The 20,074-nt window shown below is 44.1% G+C and overlaps 1 protein-coding gene and 1 pseudogene across 1 annotated transcript in view; both read right to left on the minus strand.

The window, feature by feature from the left end:
• Nucleotides 1-1,343: 1,343 nt before the first annotated feature.
• Nucleotides 1,344-20,074, minus strand: part of Hyccin (PI4KA lipid kinase complex subunit hyccin) — a 65,340-nt gene continuing 46,609 nt past the window's right edge. The window contains exons 12-13 of the mRNA XM_075680791.1: nucleotides 10,439-10,712; nucleotides 1,344-5,793 (exon numbers count right to left, since the gene is read on the minus strand). Of these exons, the coding sequence (XP_075536906.1) occupies nucleotides 5,286-5,793; nucleotides 10,439-10,712 (782 nt within the window). The 3' untranslated portion in view covers nucleotides 1,344-5,285. The remainder of the gene's footprint in view (nucleotides 5,794-10,438; nucleotides 10,713-20,074) is intronic.
• Nucleotides 12,076-17,085, minus strand: LOC142573329 (uncharacterized; annotated as a pseudogene).

A 20,074-nucleotide genomic window follows, 5' to 3' on the forward strand; every position in this document is an offset into this window, starting at 1 on the left:
ACACATTGGTTACTCTCTGTGTCATGCCATCAGAAAATCAAGTAAAAATTATGGACAATTTTTGCATTCACCCATAGGGAAGCACTTGGAAGTGGAACAGTTGAAACTTGAATCATCACCAACACGATTTTATCAGATTGGAGGACTGGCATGCTGAATAGAAAAAAGAAGAAAAAATCGTTCATATCCCTTCCCATCACGCTTATCTTGTGAAGTCCACAGTACCCTAAGAGCAAAAAAAGCATGTAGTCAGTCCCTCACAATGGGTCTGAACACTTTTACAGCCCTACGTTGATTAAACTACATATTTTCACAACGTGTGTAAGCAACAATCTCAAGGATGTAGCAGTGGCAGTTAAGATAAAAAATGTAAGCATTATAAATTTATATGCTTCTCAATGTACTATCTTCGATTAAAATTGTGCAGAAAAAAGCTCCTTAGCTCGCACATAAATATTGCTGTTTCTCTTTTGCAGAAGTCGATTTCTGGTCGAATTAGAGGACTACAAAAAAAAAAAGAAGAAAGTGAACCTGTCATTATATTCTACACACAAAAAAAGTGAACAGTGTTGTGCCGTTGGCTGCGCATGCAGCTAGCGAGCTGCCCTCAATATCCCCCCCCACTCAAAAATTTAAGAAAAATTTCAAAATTCACCAACCATTACCATACTCCCTAATGCAAACATATACGTCATACGTGTTATTTTGCGGTACATTGGCTGCCACGGACAACCTGCCTCATGCGACACGTTGCAAACAGAGCTATGTGTGGAGCGACTGCCTCGTTAATCGAGAGATCTCAAGGCGGCGCATAAGTGACGCGTTGGTACGATTCACAGCAGCTGCCGCGCACAGACATCCGCTCATGCAGTACTGTTTCTATGCAGACTCCATGCACTGCTCTGGCGCCATCGCATAACCATCATCGCCGCAAAGCACGTTACGCGGCACTACGCTTTCCTTCATACGCTTTCACCACACCCTACTTCTGCTTTGCGCCTCATGGTTCCACTGCACCCTCCTCCTCCGCTTTCTTCGCTATCAAAGTCTTTCATTTCCCGCTGCACTCTGCATTCTCTTTCATCCTTTGTTGTGTTCATTCGCTCGGTTAAGAGACAACGCAGACGCTCGCTGCAGGAACGGCTGCCTAACAGCTGCGCTCTAAAGACACCGTTTTTTCAACATCAGTAATTGAAAAATGAAATCGCAGTTCACTGAGGCATTACTTACCTGGCAAAGGAGCAAAGCAAGTGCTTGATGCCCAGGAAGAAAAGCAGAGAAATAAGAGCAAACTGGAGCAATTATGTTTGGTTATGTGAAAGTCGTAGCATGAATCCAAAGTTAACATTGCCAACAATTTATTATCGTATAATGTATTTATAATTATATACACTTGCTTCCTGTAATACCAACGCAATATATGCATATATTCAGCAAGTTTCGTATACCGACAGTGATCAACAAGGGCAGATATTTAAGCTCCAATCTAACATTCAAGGGACTCCAAGGAAACAACAGTGCTGTGTTACACGCATCTTTTGTTATGTGTTTGATGATTATCGATGGTCTGAGAACACATGCGGAACAATGAAAACTAACCAAAGAGTTTCGTACAGGGATCACTAGAGGGAAATAGCGAACTAGTTCCTGCAGTACATCCAGCAGTAAAACCAGCCCACAAATTATGCGCGTGGTGCGCACAATTTTTCCAGTAATAGTTCTGGCTTCAAACATCTCTGCAATTTGTGTGGATGTTTTTGAGGCTAATGTCACAACAAGTTTGTTAAGTCAGCAAACAGATTAATTTAAGCCCGAAGTGCTACCATTCAGCTGCCTGTAGAGCTTCCCAAAAGCAATTCATTTTAAAATGCTGTAAACAATACAGCCATTTCTGATGTCATTTTATAAGTATGCAAAGTATTATGCCAATTTAATGATATACAAATACCAAATGAATCAGTTTAAATCACTAAAAATTCTGCAAGAAGCTGCATGCTGCAAAGCAACACACTGCATCATAAACATTTGAATAACTATCTGAAAAGCAAGAAACACTTTCTCTCTCATCAAAGCCAATGTATCTCCCACAATTCCTATGATGCTTGAACAAACACAGTGCCAGGTTGCCCTCCAGTAACCACTGCATGAAACTTCACCACTAAGAGATCCCCATTACAGGACCACCTGGCCCAAAGGAAATGACACAGTGAGCACAATACACTTGCCTAGTGGAGCGACAAGTATAGCGGCAGAGGGCTGAAGCAGGTGTGCACCGTGGTTCTTCATCGACGTATCTGTGACATGAGACTGCAACAAGCCTCAGCATCTTGCAATGGCAGGGCACCCAAGATTGCAGCAACAGCTCTCACCACACCCAGCTTAAGCATTGTCTAAGTGGCAGGCGGTGTAAGAAGAGACACTGAACTTTCAGGACTGGCATTACCATTTATAATAAATCTCAGCTTCAGCCTACTGTTAGCTATCTAGTTCAGAGTAGTCTTCACCCATGCGTTTGCACCAGACCAAGTGGAATGTCGGTTTTACAGTACCCAGTGAAAGTGGTGTTTGGTGTAGGTGTTGAGACGATAACAATACTTCTAATTGAATGTTCCATTTTTTTTTCTCAAATCTTCAACTTTACTTAGGGGAACTAGACAGAGCCTTATGTTACCACTTTTCGTAACATTCTATATTTTACAACTATTCAGAATTCCTCCAAGTGAAGCTGAACATGAAGCGGGTCCCCTTAGGCATGACCGAGGTGATTGATGTAGACCTACGGGCAGTAGTCAAAACCACCCACTGGGCAAAGGAGGGCAATATTTCAAAAAGAGCAGACATTGCAACCAGTGAGAATGCACACATGCAGACTACTTCAAAGTAGACGGCTGCAAAAGCTATTGGACTTTGTAGAGATGATAGTGGCAGCCCTGAAATTTTTTATCCCTTAAGATACATTTGTACAGTAACTGAAACGAGCATGTGGCACCAGTGAAACACAGGGTGATTAGCATAAAAACTTGCATGCCTCAGTTTATCACGTTTCGCAAGATGGTACCTGTGATGTATAGATGTGGATGCAAGAGAGCAAGCGCAGGCCTGAAGAAATGCTCAGCACTCTCATTAGCAGCAAGGACTCGAGTGACAAAGAAAGAAAAGTTGTAAATCATCACTCCTTACACCCTTGCACACTTGAAGGCAAGCAAATGTGTGAAGGATGTGCGATTCAGAAGAAATTAGCCAGATTTCGCTTCACTTACAATAGTCTACGAGGAATCTCAAATAATGCTAGCTCCCATATTGAATACCTAAATACAGCTAACAGACAAGGTTGGTATTGTTTACAGTAGAGACCAGACTACAAAAATAAATATAATAATTATGATAATAAAAAGAAAAGAGGCAAAGAAAAGAAAGCGTCAGCTAGACAGCAGGGGCAGAGGGCAGCTGAGCACCCGTGAACTAGACGTTATTTTTCACCATGTGGTAGTACAAAACGAAATGTGAAACGCAACTGAGAAAATGCTTAAAATCTATAAAAGAACTACACCGGGTGCATTTGGAATGCGTGCCTGTTGTGTTTCAAAAAACCTGCAGCACCATCACTAAGCACAAGAATAAGCTGAAAATTAGGGGAAAAAATGCAATTGTGGCATGTAAGCAAGTTTGAGTCCCCGATTTTCTTGCACAAATGTTCCAGGCAATGAAAGACAAAATACAACGCTAGTCACAAACACTTACCAATAGTTGGACTAAAGGATAGATATGCATTTTCAGCTGAGACATCAAGTTTACAACCACAAAATTCAAACACTGCTCATCGTCTCACATCCTCTCAAGTGCTGATATCTGATGAGGCAATGGCTCGTACAGAGTTCTCATGCATATTGTACTTGTAAGCACCATGGCTGGCTGCCATTACTTTTGCCAACTAAAATGAATGAGCCATTAATGCCCAAACAAAAACAAAGCGCATGAGCTTCAGCACCAAAGTGAAGATCACACAGAGAAGTCCTAATAAAAAAATGCACACTCTGCTCACATCCAATCTGCACAATTGAAACACCCTTGGGCCTGACCTTGTGTTTTGCAAGCACCTATGCAAGAGAACTGTGTTGAGCTCGTACTAAAAACGCACGGTGCAACTTTTATCCACAGGTGTTTCCAGTTTGTCTATATCAATGGCAGTACAGTGTTCACAGTAAAGTAACGACTGCACGAAGCCGTCACGCACACTAGCACAAACATGACAATTTCAGCTAAGGAATGAATAAGCAAGTTCGCAAAACAAAAGATGTGCCACTGCAGAGCAGTCACAAGAAGGGAAAAAAGAAAGGTGGGCAGTCAACACACATCAATCACAGATGCCTTGTTTGGAACAGGTTTCTTAAGTCTACATCTAGATGCCGCAGAGAGAGCAAGGAACAATGTAGGCACTCGGAAAACTTTCATGTTGCCGGTTTTTCTACGAATCAGCACATTCGGCAAAAGGCAGTGGATCCCTTAATTTATTGGGGTCCTGTGTCTAGCCAAGTGCATCAACTTGAACTACATATATACACATGGGGTTTATACGTTTAGCTTTGGTGAGTAAAACAAGGGTGCTCGTGCTCTCAGCAGAGTACTTGGAAACAGTGTGGAGTCTGACTCCAAGCCTCCGCATGCTCGAGGAACAAAACTGTAGGTCACCCCTAGAGGTATGTACATATAACATGGTGCAGATTCTAGGAAAAGAACAAAACACAATAAAAGCTGTACGTACAATCTTCTAACAGGTTTTACAAACAATACAGGAGATGTGCACTTGAAGTGCAACATATAACAGCGTGTGCCGAGATCACAAGGAACACCTGTATTGCAATATGTTTGCACCCACCAGGGTTGGTGCTGTCATTGGCACCGAGAGGTTTCAGAGTGAAGGCAACTGCACTCCTGTTGATGGACCGAACTTGCTCATTGCCTAAAGCACACATCTTTTCCCTGTCTACCACTTAAGCAGTGTAAAACTTGTCACAGCCATGGCACAATGCTTAGGTATTGCTTTGAAATTCCTTTAAATTTCCGAAGCGAAAAGAGAGGCAAGTGGCATGAAAAGGCTCTGTAAGTACACAGGCTGTGCTGCTGCAGCACATCTACGACACACTGCACACTGTATGCCCACACTCTGCACTATTAAGTGTCGCCAGTTTCCACAGGCAGAAGAAAAAAAGATTGATGATAACAAAGAAAACCACAACTGGTAAGCTTGTTAAGAACAGACAAGGTGGTCACTTCTGCACGTATCTTCACACCTGGGTGCTTCGATGCGACTTGTCCTCACTCCTCGAATTGGTTGGGTATGACGTGTTCTCTGCTGTGGCCAAATGTTTAAGTTCCGCGGATCCCACTGTGTCGTGGGACAAATCGTGCTTGTCGATGCCATTGCGTGACTCTGGTGTTTCATTCTTTGCCAAGACCTTGCCCTGGGAATCCACAGTGCCGCCATTCTGCTCTGTCCTGCTTCTTCCAGTAGCATCCAAAGGTTCTTTCCGTTCAGTTTTGCTGCTCCTGTCAGACGCATCCTTCCGAGATGCCTCTTTTCGATCCGACTTCCCACTTTTGTCCACAGTCTCTTTCGTCGCAGTGTTTCGTGATACAGATCCAGAGCGTGTGCTTGCCTGCTCCCTTTTGTCCGTCTCCTTACTCTTTGATGAGCTCTTCCGAGAGTCTGACGCATGCTCAAAACTCGTTGGCACGTGGTCCAAGAACTGCTGGCCTGACATTGTTTCATGTGTCCGATGGGAATCTGCGGACCTGCAACGGCCACACAAACTCCATAACAATCTGCACTTTGTAGCAACACTTTGTGTAGCCCACAGCAAGCATTACTGAATTTACACTGCTAGCACAGCAGTCAACCTAAACTAATTTCTACTGGAAAGTGTGCCTTGCCCTTTACTGATATTCCCAATTGTTTTATGCTGGCAAATTGACAGCCAAATTGAGCCAAGTGCACGCACATAACTGCAACATATAGTCTGGCTCACGCCCTTTCTACATCAACATGTTTCAATATCAGCTGACAGACATCCAGTCTGGTGGGTGAATTTTTGCTACAATAATAGCTACCAATGTTTGCTCTCTAGCCCACGCTGTTGTTATGAAGTCTCTTAATGTTACATCTATCAAACATCATTCGATTGCTCATTGCACAGTAACTAGAGCATCAAATTTATCCGTTCACCCTCCTCAAAGTTGCAGCCCAATAAGTCTGTAAGGGTAGAATGCTTTGGTTGAGAATGCCATTCAACCTATTTTTATTTGAATGAAGATTTCTTTCCTGTGAGCAGAGTTCTACTTGGTCAAGATAAGCTTGCCTATTCTTGTCATTCGGTATTCATGAGAATGTACACAATAGAACCCACTTATAACTAACCCAGCCACTCTGCAAAAAGCAGTCGATACACGAGAAAATATTTATTACAAAATTGCGCTTGTGAGAAATCAATTTTTGTTTGAAGCATTTAGTAATAGTGTTGAATAATTTCGAAGCGAATAGTTCGGTTAGTAGTGGTATTTTAGTAGTTGTATTTTTGTAGTAGTGGTATTCATAAAACCGTGACATAACAGCTAGAAATTGTCAAATCTAAGAAAGAAATTGGAGGGTGGAGCCCAAGATAAGATGGGAAAAGCTTCATCTTGGGAAACAATTATGTTAAGAGTGCTGCCATTTTGCTATTTTCATGCTCAGACACAACTTATGCAGCATATTTTAGAATGCCAGTAGTAGTATTTGTCCACAGACTTTTGCTCAGTGTTGTGGTTCAGCCTACTTGAAATTTTGAGAGGCCACTGTGGATATGGTGGCACGTTTAGGCTGTGAGGCACAAATTCAGTTCATGTGCAAGCTTAAACCATTTCACCCAGTAAGCGCACAGACAAACTTGAATGTAGTTGTCGGCTGGTTGCCTACAGGCCTGGACACTGCTTCCGTGGCTCTCAGTTTGGCCCATACTCATAAGCTCAGGACCCAATCACCAATTGGTGGCCAACTTCTTGCAACAATGTGCTGCCCTCCAACATGTCAACCAACAGCGAATTTTCATCACAGCATAATCACAGCCATACTGCCTTCACTGTTAGGACTAACCAGTGCTGCTTTGCTGGCATCCACAACCAAAGTTATGATTTGGTGAAGAGTCAATGGAGATGAATTCTGAGTGGCTAAGAAACCAACAAAGGCAAGAGTAAAGGGACAATCTGAATGGTGACAGTTTCTGACATCGAGTGCACACCTGAAAAGTTGAGCGAGACACCACAGGGCATCCCGAACTTCAGTCACTGCTATACAATGGTTCAATAGAGAAGGTGGCAGTGCCATAGGGATGTTCAAATAATCGATCAGGCCCAAAAATGTCTTTGGTTTGTCTGGGCTATGAGCTGCTTCATGGCAACACGGGCCACGCAACTTGCTCACCGAAACTAACAATGGCACATGTTTTCAAATCTCTACCCACTCATTCTGAATGCTGAAATTCGAACTGAAGCAAATACCAAACATTATATTATTAGATAAAGTATATTCGTAAGCATAAAACATATTTGCATAAGCCTTGACATTAGCATGAAAAAGTTGTGAAACACAACCACTTAGTGAAAGATGCTTTCTGTTGTGCTACAGTACCTCAGCCTTTTTCAGATTGTTCAGGAGGTTCACATGCCCTTTCATAAATGCAACGGGGAACATGCATGCTCTTGCTACTATAGGGTGATGAAAGGTGTTACTAATACCTAGCATTTTTTCAACAGACATGTTGGCAAATGTGCTTGCGGACTGTACAGTTGCTTGTCTAAGTAGCCTGCTGCAATAAGTGATGCCACCAGCAATGCCTGCTCTCGACGGCTGCAGAATGGCTTCCTAATCAAAGCATCAGCTGCTTTTTTCACAAGCGCACTGTCACAATATCCATCTGCAATGAATGTCACCCACACTGAGCAAACAGAAGATGGAAAATGGACAAGTGCATTGCCATGGTCGGTGGTACCACTGAAGAATTGAGATTTGGAACAATTTTTGGAGAAGCAAAATGTTAATTTTGGAGCAGACACGAGCACCTAAATCCAGATGTTAGAGCGCCTTGGAGCAAATAATTGGCAACTGCTGGACACATCCTAGGCCCTTTTGAGCTCTGATTGCATATCTGTGTGCCAATTTGACTGCCGAGTTGAACAGAAATTGCAATATTTTGGCTTGAATAAGTCACTGGCATCGCCACGGCATTGTCGTCAGCTATGCTGCTGGCACCTCCTTGAAACTGAAATGAGCAAAGTTTAGTTGATCCAGCACCGACCACGCCTAAACCGTAGGACAGGAGAGCTCGAACAAGTAACTCTAAAGCTGCATTCTTGTGTGAATCCGGAGGTGTTGGTTTTACACGTCGAGCATTTTTTTAGCTCACATGTTAAAAGCGACACAGTCGTGGTGACTTCAAGTTGGTTAAGCAGCGCCGACTCCATCTTGGATGTCTACAACGATGAAGGCGGTGATGAAGTAAGGGAAGTGCCACACAATGACTTTCTAAAATACCCACCGTCATTCAGCTATCGTAGCATGGCCGACTTCTGCACCACGATTTTGTAGTTATGCCTTCTGCTCAATTCTATATGGCACCCTTATCATCCACAGTTCTCGGTTCGTTAATCCCAATGATAACATAGGCGGAGCACCACTCTTACTACTGACGAAGTGCGAAAAGGACCGGCGCCAGAAAAGACATTGCTACAAAATCGTGGCCTTGTTATGTTGAAGCATTGTTGATGTATTGATTGTACTTTCATCTATCTGTGGCAACGACATGACGATGGTGGAGATATGGACTGACTAAATCGTAGGCCAGCGTATGTGCACGCAGCACAACGTTGACAAACTTGGGCCTTTTTTTTATGGGCAATCACTTTCAGGGATACTTTCACTTTTGCGACGTTTCACAAGACTAGCACTGGACATGTCAACTGATGTTACTGATTCTGGCACAGCATCGAGAATGCCGTCGCTGGTGGTGTGACAGCGGCGCTACCTAGTCAGGCGAACTTCCATGGAAGCATCCCTGAGAGGTGTCCGAGAACTACTTGTGGAATAGTCTCTCGTTCTCTGATGAATCCACTATTTCGGACTCTAGATTATTCACTTTTAGGCAGTTGTTGTCGAACCCGAATTATCGGTGAGTGACGGCTAGGTAATGGGAAGTTCGACTTATCAAGCCGCATTAGCCATGCGGGCTATGCACATCTGCAGACCAGTGCAGCCAGACACATTTTGCACAGTTGCTAATTCTGGCACACTTTGGTCCAACATCCAGTTTTTTTTTTTTTCTATCAAGGTGGCACGGTTAATCTCATTTGGCACAATTTGGTACATTTGGGGCAAGAGTAAAAGCACTGCATAGCGGGAGGTGCAGTGTCTCTAACCCCATTTTGCTGTGAGAAGATCAGTGATACAATAATTGAACCAATGCTGAACTGAATGACCAAGCAAAAGAAATGACGCAACCTGTGGGCATGAGAGGGTGCTTTCCCACTAGTTTATTATTATTATTATTATTATTATTAGTTTTATATCCTCAGAGCTGTTCCTTCTGTGTACTTCAAGAAGCCCGTCCATCGAGCAAATGACCTTGGGCCGTTTGAGTGCTTCAGAAGCTTTCAAAGAGGTTCCTTGAATTACCCCCTACCTGCACAAGTTCGCTTTCTCCCTTACTCTCTCCTTGTTTTCTTGCAAGTGGAGATGAATCATCTGCTGTTCTAATACGATCCTTTAAAAATTGGTCCTTATATCTAGACGCAATGGGTCTCAAATTTGAAGTGTGATTGAAATTTGCTTGTTATAACGCAACACATCCTTATATGTGCAAATGTTATAAGTGGGCTTGACTGTAAATATCATGGGGAATAAAAAGGCATCAAAACAGTTTAAGTAGTGCGCCCTGCTTCCTGTTCTGTTTAACTAATAGGAGGTGGCTTATTCAGAGTTCTGGCACTCAGCATTGGTCATGGCAAACATCCCCTGCACTATAACTGAACTCTCCTAAATGTCTGTGCAACATCACAGTACCTGTAAAGAGGTACTGTTTACAACGTGCCAAATGAGAACTCTCATGTGCCCCTAAGTACATACTGACCCTCACCCACAAATAACGCACACCATTTATGAAATGCCAGATTTTCAATCTCCTTTTTGGTGAAATGAAAGCAAGAAAATGGACATAAATCACCCTAGAGCGGCTGCAGATACTCTTTTTCCCTTTCAAGGTATAATAAATCGGGAAATAAAAAATCTAAATGAAGGAAGGAAGAAAAGCGCTTGAATGCACAAAAGGCGCACTAGCATAAAAAGTACTTGGTCAGTGCTCAATGAATTTCGTTCACTTATGCTATTGCCTGTGGAAGAGGCTACACTCACAAGGCAGTCTTCACGTCTTGAGCAGCAGCAGCAGCAGAAGCAGCAGCAGCAGCAGCGCCAGCAGCAGCAGCCTTGTCGATGGAGTCCTTGCGCGTGATGCCTTTAACAAGCTTGCGCATGCCAGGCAGGCTGGGCAGGCCATGCATCATGGCCTTGGCACCTGCAATGGCACCCCCCGCCGTCTCCTCGCCTTCCTCTTTGATGATGCCCAGGACGCCCGGATCATTTGGCAGTGGCAGGTTGTCAATGTTGTCTTCTGGGATTGGAATGTCATCTGAAAATAGATGCAGGCAAACATAAGTGACTCTATGATGGTCATAGCTTCAACACGACCAAAGAGCTTGATTTCTCCACTCTGTAAGCATGTTACACAAACAATTTGTTTGGTGCTGAGAGACTTGTAAATTAAATTGAAAAGTCTGAAGCTTGGGCCACGGAAGTCAAACATGACATGGCAGCTACTGACAAGAAAGTCTACGTGAGATTGCTTGCAAATAAGAAACAAACTCTCTGATTATAGTCCAGATCTGGATTGGCTACCTAGGACCTTTAAGGTACCAAACGTATGCCAGCAGCTAAGTCCTTTGGCACAAAGAAGTGGCGACTTTGTCAGCATTGGAGTACTTTTCAATCCTCTTCAATATATGTATGCGATAGCTACAGAGGCCAAGGCACAATCAAGAGTTCCATATTATCATCTAGCAACATGCTTTGCAAAGACTCTGAGCCCATGTTATAAAGAAATTTGAAAAGAAGTGACGAATAAATTTGAACATGGTGTCATATACATAGGAAGATATGATGGCAATGAACAGCACATAGTGTGGTAGTGTTTCATGCAAATCGAGATCACATATCACATTCCTACAAATTTTTGATAGCTCACTTGACTTCTTAAGACTCAATTTGTCATTGTCACAGGCAGTACACTAACACGCTGCATGCTACGTCAACACTGCATGCAATGTGTGGAGGCTAATGGAGGCAGCTGCTTGTCATACTCCCTATCCCAGCTTTATATGCTCAAGTCCCATACACATACAGTGAAAAAAAAAAGAATGCATGAAAGAAAAAGAATGGAAAGTGTTCTTGTGGCTCCTCTCCAAAAGATAAAGATTGCAGTAACATGCACTCCATTAGTTAATTTCTGTTGGACACTAGTACTGTTTCTGTGACACAAATGTGTCTGAATTGTCTGAATTAATAACTGCACGGCAAATATCCCTAATTTATTGAGCATTTGATGCTGCAGAACAATGCACACATCTGCTGGAAGTACACGGCTGGTATGAATAAGCAATTTTCAAAAATTAACATGGGTTGACCAATATTTTACTGTACTGGTAAGTGGGTGAGAAGCTTACAAGACACTACTCACGTTTCTGTTTTCCCTTTTAAGCAAATAAACAAAAATGCCATCCCATTGCCAGCAATAAGCATTTGTTTATTTAAATTCCTGCCTCCAGTACTTACACCGTGTTGAATAGCTTTTAATTTGTTGCCATATCTGTTTATTGATCACTCCCAGGGTTCGTACACAATATTTGGCTGAAAATTCAAGGACATTTCAAGGATTTCAAGGATGCAAAAAGGCAGAATTCAAGGAGTGTTAGCGTAATTTTATTTCCTCACATGACTTAGAAAAGGAGCCCTATTTTCGCATTATTAATTTCTCTTTCAAGAGCTGTTATCTCCGCTTCTTTTTCTTTGGCTGTTCGACGGAAACTGTTGGCCTTGACAAGACAAGTCAGGTCATTTTTTGCTTCGGCGTCTTCCGAAAAGCGATCCGCTGACTCCTGCAAGCACTTAAGAGTTTTTTGGAGCTTTGTCTTCTTCTCTTGCATGCTCTGTAGCTCTAGCTCGAGTTCTTTTCTCTTCAAGGTTACCTGCTGTGCTACAGATTGCTTTTTCTGTTCGTCCATGTATAACGCATACCTATGTCTGGCTTGGCGCACTGACTTCAGTTCTTTCGACGGCGGAACGTTAAGCAGCCCACCGTGGGTTTTCACGGCCTCGCAGATGACTCGTTGTGAGATATACGAGAGCTCTGCCATATTTTCGACCGCGATCTGCTTGTTTACACTGAAACCTCTTTCTACTGAAGCCTGCCCATGGCTAAGCAAGAGAAGGACCTTCAGTACTTCCCATAACATCGAGAATGCTGGGTCATGCTTCAAAAGGCGCACAAAGAGAACGTCAAGGCGTTCCTGGTCTCTTTCATAGTTTTGCAGTTCATGTCGTTTTTCTTGGCAGAACTTAATGTACTGTGCACACACAATATCGCTCTTGTGCTCAGAAAGAAGCTTACTGTCAATTAAACAGTTAAGAACAACTTTCAGCTTCCCAAGGAACATTTCTGTCTTTGACATCTCTCAGGGGTCGAAACATGACAACCCTCAAACCAGAGGGTACCTAATAGGACTTCTCTCCATAATTTTCAGGATCATGTTCACAATGAACTTCCGACACTCACCCCTAAATTCAAAAACACACTTGGTACTCGCTTTTCCGCTTTTTAAGATCTTCTCAGCCACTTGTCCAACGTCCACCTTCTCGAGTGACGTGTAATTGGCAGTATCATGAACATCAATTCGCAACAGCTTCGTGATGCTCGTGGTTTCTGTCAACACCGAGCGCTTCATGAACCTTGCAAGGAGGCTCCTCAAGACAGTTTCAAGCTCTTTCGCTAAAAAAAATGTCTTCGGAGAATCACTCTGAAAAACAGTCAAGAAAGGCTGCACAACCATTGCAAGTTTAGGGAAAAGTTCAGTTTTGCAAGTGCAAGTTGGTCCTTTAGAAAATCACTGACGTTCTCATACGCTCTACATTTCGGCAAGGGTAGCCTATGGTCGCTCCCTGCTTCGGTGTAGTGCCTCAAATGCTCCCGCATAGCCAGGGCTCTCTCCAGTCTGGCACGTTCTCGACCCAACGGTGGGGTACGAAAGGAAGTGGAAACAGCTTGCTCCTTGTTTCTTCAACAAAATCTTCATGGCAGGCCAGTGCATCATGGAAGAGTGAGAATAAGCTCGACAGAAAGGTGTCAACTGGCCAGCACGTCGCATGCATTCCTGCTTTGTAAGCATTATGCACTGTGTGCAACCCACATGAACCAATATCCAAGCACTGAACTTGGAAGTCATTCTTCATGTGCTGCTGCAACTTGTTGAAAAGACTCCAGTTGACATTCGGGCCATCCATCGAGAGCTGCACAATCCTGCTCACGGGAAAGGACGCGAATGTTTCCGTCAACTTCTGCATAAGGTCGTCCGCTGTGCTGTGACCCATGAATGTCGAAGTCAGGTATCTGGTTGTCACCTCACAGTTGTTCCACAATCTGACGTGAACATCAAGTTGTTTTCTTTGCAGGTATCCATTCAAGGTTTCGTCAAAAAGCACAACAAAATTGTCAGACTTCTCCATCATTTGTTGTACCTGCGAAGTGAAAAATGGGCGCAGACCATGGCACGCGACATACGCGCACTTTTTCTCAGAGCAAGTGAAGCTTCTCGCGACCTCGCTATCCGGAAACATCTTTTGGAATAGCTGGGAAATGGATCCCCTGGAGCTGTAGGAGTAGTGTGACGACACAACTTTCATCGTCCACAATATCTCGGCTTCGATCACGGAATCATGCTTTCTGCAGTCTTCGTCAAGTGTCACAGCCCGAGAGGAAGTTGCCGTGGTTTCACGCTTAGAAGCAGCCGCAGACGTCAGATTTCCCGCTTGCACGAAACTTGCGACGGTTGAGCAGCCCTCACCTGCTGCAGTTTTGGATCGGTGCTTCGCGCCTTTCTGGTGGCTCTTCAAGGCAGATTCCCCCATCGCTGCAATGTCGACCGTCTTCTGACATATTGCGCACTTTGCTCGATAAGGATCGCTTGGTTCCGGTCTCACCCAGTGACGATAGTCCGTATGTTGCAGCCATGCAGGCTGAAACTTGCACTTCCCGCCTGGCATCTTGTCAAAGCAAACACACAACGCAAACGCGAACTTCACTTAAATGGCGCGCACGAGGCCAACATACGGTCCAACTATAGTGCCTAAAAGAGCACTTACTAGTGCACCGAGCGCGGGTGTCGCGGTAGCACCAAGAGTGATGCCTGCCGCCGCAGTCCGCTTGGTGCACTGCTCTACGAGACTGTGCCGGACGATGCCGAGGCACGGGCGGACTTCAGGCGAGACACGACGCGAGCCTCCCCATTTGCCCGGCGATCTGCCTCTTTCATGTTCTTGTCTCAATCCGCGATACATTCGGGGTCTGCGGACGCGCTGGGTAATGAGAGGAGCCGTTTATTTGCACGTCTCTGTCTGGGAAATCGCAATTTCGCGACCTGTTTAAAGTTTCTTTAGACAGAGGAGTGTACACATAGACGCAAAACACCCACTCACAAGAAGAAAACACTGCAACGAAAGTGGCAGCAAGGCGCGAACTGTACTACGCATTGCAATCAACGCATCGCAAGCGAACGCGAGTCGAACGCGCCACGGTTTAGCATGGTGGCACCATGCTAAACCTGGTGGCCTGGTTTCTGGTGGCCCGCGGCGGCAGGCATCACTGCCCGTGCCACCGTCGCGCGTTGCAGACGCTCGGTGGACGGTACACTGGAGTACTGGCCTCGAGCTCTACCACTGGAAAAGCTGGCGCCACCGTCGGCGTGATGTGCTAGGAGGGATCACGAGGACATAGCGGCCGCGTCGGCTGCTTCGGGCGCGCCGAAGCGAGCTGAAAACGAGTTTAAATTCCCTCATACGCTGCAGTCCTCATTTAGTGGCGAAATTTTCCCGCTTCGAGTGTCTCCTTTACAATGCTTGAAAGCACTACAATAGGTAGTGGCTGCCTTTGAAGGCACGCAACATAGTAGGCTACTGCTCGGTGCTGCAGGGCCGGACGCACGTAACGGAGGCCGGTGTCAGTCACACGTAGCCGCAGGACAAGAAGCTGCGTGAAGCTTGGCTCACGAAACATAAAACTGGCAAACAGTCATCGGCTACAACTCGGGTATGCAGCAAGCACAGACGCGAGAAAGATTTCTGCTACGGCGCCCGGTCTGCAATGTTCTGAAAACGGGCACTGAGACGCCGGTTTGGTCTATGAACTTATCGATGCTATATAGATACTGGCAAGTTCAGTGGAGTGGAAAGGCAGCGGTAAGAAGCACATTTAAAGAAAGCATGGCATATGGTGATCTTTGTGTTATGAATTAATGCACTGGAATACTAAACAGGAGCAGCGGGAAATTGCACGCTCAGAACACCGATAAACATACAGTGCGACGCAACTCGAGAAATAATATTGAAAGGTCAAAGAATTTAGAAGAAAAAAAGATTGAATCGTCGCGATGGCACAACAGTCCCCGTAGGCATCGAAGTCTCTACAATGAAATTATTTTTGAACAGCTCTGATAGCGCCCACGCAACAATGGCTGCTTGTATACTGTCAAATGCTCATATTCTGCGGCCTAAAGCTCATGGCATGGTGTGAAAACGCGCGCGCGGAGAAAGCGAAACAGTGCGCGGACAAGCATGATGACGCGCAGTCGGTCACTGCGAATCTGCGCGATCGCTGCATTGAGGCTTCGTTCTATTACGCTCCATTTAGTTATACAAACACTATAAGAGCATATTTCACATAGTTTGCTCTCAGCGTTTACCTGTACCTTTCACGCAAGAAGGCGGTTCGGGAGACTCCATCGCGGCGACCGCGCGCAGTGGCGTTCACTGTACGTATTCGGTAAAGAGATAGCGTCTGTAAACGATTGTGTGCTTTCAGTTTGCCCAAGATTATTATTCTCCTCTCTCGTTTCAAAAGTACTTACAGAAATGTCCGGGAGAGCTGGCGTTCGGTGTTTTCAGTGAGCGCTGACAGCAAAACCTATGAGGAGTGCGCCGCGTGATCCCTCATATTACGCCAGCGAGGCGCTTCCAATAGATGGCGACTCCGTAACTCCTCGCCGTCAATATTCTAGGCACTATAACCGACTGAGCGATATGCCTCGCATTGGATTGGATTCGATTTCCGATGCATATTAGTTGCCAGACGACGTAGGGGCTGCGGGATTTAAAACCGAAACTTCCTGATGTTCCCCTTCAGTCAACACAGCTTGTTTTCATGGGCATTCGTAAGCGAAAGGGCCTTTAAAATCAGCGTGACTTGCGGAGGTACGTCATTAATTTTCTCTGGTGGAACAAATCCCACGGGATTTTCAAGGATTACAAGGAGCTCACGGGTATTCAAGTAGTTTCAAGGGCCCTTGAACTTATACTGTCAATATCAAGGATATTCACGAATTTCAAGGGGCTGTGCGAACCCTGCACTCCATATTCTTCAAAATAACATTATAGCAGAACATTCACTTGGTATGCTGGTAGTTTAGCTAGAAGAACTTCAAAATGTTATGTAGCCTGATTATTGTTCACCAGAAGATAGCATTAAAATTTTTCAGCTGTTACCTTGAATGAACATCACTGCATTCCCCAGCAAACTATCAGCACACACACCTGGCAGATTGCTATCAGAATTAGCCTTTGAGACCTTTATCAGTGGCTTCCAGCCTCAAACTAATTAAAGTACAGGCTCAAAAGAATTCCTAGCCCAATTAATTAAGAAAAACAAAGCTAATTAAACTGCACCCACCTTGACTGTTCATCCTACTAGGCCCTTGCAAGGGCTGCATTCTGGAATATTATTTGTTTGCATTATATTATTCTACGTTTGCAAATATTCCAAGTTTTGTTGTGCTTCTAAAATATACTTATGACTTCGGGAAAGTTTAAAACAACTGTGAGCTAACCAGAGTAAGAACCCTGGGTAAATAATACTGTTTTATGCTACATATGCTTTATTTTTTAACATGCAGCAGACTCTCATTAATTTGACTGAACTAAATTCAATTTTTTGTATAATTTACTGCCAATTGAAGGTCCCTGCCAGCACCCATACATTTCTATAGGCCCAAACTATCATTACATTTGGTGAATTCCAACGACAGAGTCAGAGCAGACGAACAACTCCATGAGCGAGCTCCTCTTTCTGGAGCAGAGCAACACCTCCAACTCCGCGACTGGAACACAATGCATGCCAATGGAGCACATAGTGTGAGAAAGTAAGTGGAAATCCTCTACCAAATTCCGAGTTACCCTGCATGTGGTCCTTGTAGGATACCGTGCATAGGATACCCTTCGTGTGGTCATCTGCTTCTGTTGTTCACTTCCAGTGCCATTTGTATGCTTGGTTTTGCGTTTTGATATCAGAATTTCTTTACTTGGATATCTCACCAAGCACAACACTTAAGATCTTTTTTCACCTGATCGCCCAAGTACTGCTGAGCAATGACGTCAACGAAACCTACTACTTTGGGTCTCTTTGCGGGCAGTCGAAACATCCTGTCGAATGCCCACTCGCAAGTGGAGGCTCCATTGTTGCTGTCTGTGTCTGATTTGCCACATGTATCAGAACTTGAAGAATTCAAGTCGGAGCTGTCACTATCGAGCATCAAAAGCAGTGAAGCATGCCGTGACGGGTTGTTCACAACATCTGCCATTGCCATGAAAAAGATTACTACCATGGCGCCACCTAGCGCAGTGAACAGAAAACAAACAAAAATGCACACGTGAAGGAACTACATCATACAGAGTTCCACTTCACCAATTTTTATGGAGCAGCTTCCACTACTCCATGGAGTGATTGCCACTCGAAATATTCTCTCAATCATCCTCGCTCTGCCATTGGAACACACTTCCTCCAAAAAGCAGAAAAAGTTGCTGCGATTCTGCCATTGGGACTGCACTATTTGATTCCGAAATTAGACAATTGCCGGATAATGCCCTTGACTGGCCTGCACGTAACCACCTGACTCCAATGATGACTCCAACAACAGTAGCATCTATCTTGGCAGTGCTGGGACCAGTGAACGTGCTGGACACACATCTTTGTTTTCCTGCCGAAAACAACTATTTTCAGCCTACCATAGGAATATCTACAAACAAAAGCAGTAGCCCACAATGATTGATTAAAGTGTTTACCCTATTCTAATGTGGCCCTTTTTTACCCCAAGGAAAACGTCCAAAGTTGCTTGCATGGTGCATCGGATAGAAAACGAAGGTATCTGTGGAATTTCAACAGCCTACCACCAGAACCAGCCTAGCTAGAGTCACTGCCATCACAAGATGGCAAAAGAACGAGTTCTCACAGAGCATGAGAATGATGACGTGCCACTTTCAGTCTTTTCTTACAAAAGCCCATTGAAAAAATGAGCAATTTTACATGCTAAGCGAGTGCCAAACAACTCATGCAACGTGTTTTTGGTATTCCAAAAAATTACATGAATAGCTGAATGAACTAGCAAAGAGGGTAGTCTAGGCATGGGCCACCATCCTGTTTGCGATAGTTATGGAGACACCTGATAAATGCAGAATAACAAAGGTGCATGGACCAGATAGAGTACGACATGTTTTAGTTCATAGACAGCTAGAAAGTGCTGTCTCAGAGTGATGACAATGGACATAAAGTGTAAATAAATTTATGTTCTGTGAAGGTGAAGTTTGCTGGTTTTTATCATTTTCTTATTGCCAGAGTCAGGGGCGTGATACATTTTTCGTGTGTTAAGACTTATACAATACACTTGCGTTAATTCGACTCCAGTTAATGTGACGCCAACTAAAGTTCCCGACCAAAGTTTCCGGCAGGCACCCATGCATGCTATGGGCCAAAGCTTTTGTTATTTCAATCCTAAATTTGACCTTCGCTGTATAATTCAAACTTGACGAGTCAGCCCACATTTGCCTGATCCCTATGGTAGCCCCAATAGTAACCCCTTCAGTGTCAGCGTCTGTCTTGGCAGAGCTTAGCATACAGTGAATACATTGAACAGATACTTAAAAAAAAAGCACTCCAATCAAAAATGACTATTTTTGGTCTGCCTTAGGAATATTTGCAAGCTATAACGGTAGCTCACAATGCCTTATTACGGTATTTACATGATTCTAACAAGCACCTTTCTTTTTTTTCAAGAAAAATTAGCCGTTAATTTGCCTGCACGGTGCAATAAGACACAAAACCAAAACCACGTTTGCAGCATTTATATGGTTTACTGCATAACACTAATGAATTGCAGCAAACAACTGTGTGACGAAGTTGACTTTAGAAAACTGGCTGCTATGGTGCAACACATATTAGACTTTGCCTATTTTTCTTGCTGAAAAATCGGGTGCATGTTAGACTTCTACATTGTTTATAATATTTGATGTCATTTGTACCTTAATGTTCTACTTTGGACTCATAGAAAGCAGGGAGCATTTCTTTCAGGGGTGTGTTAGAATCAGGCCAAATACTGCCAAAGTGTCAGCGGTGTGTTGTGAAGTTTTTTCTGCATCTTGTTTAATTCAACCTACTGGATCATTCAACCAATTTCGTTGCTCACGTCAGGGTCGAAGTCTACTGTACTTTCTTTAGGAGCTGTAATGTCATTAATATATTCGTTTTTAGTTTGAACACGTGGCGATGGGTGACAGTGTGAACCCGCAGGTCTCAGTAGACCTCCAAAGACAGCAGACAAGACAAGTCGGCGATGTCTCAAACTTGGTTTACTCTGCCAGTGCTGGCACGCGCTGGGTGCAGCACCTGCACTACTGGGGATG

The sequence above is a fragment of the Dermacentor variabilis genome, chromosome 2 (genome assembly GCF_050947875.1).
Source record: "Dermacentor variabilis isolate Ectoservices chromosome 2, ASM5094787v1, whole genome shotgun sequence".
In the NCBI taxonomy this organism is placed as follows: domain Eukaryota; kingdom Metazoa; phylum Arthropoda; class Arachnida; order Ixodida; family Ixodidae; genus Dermacentor; species Dermacentor variabilis.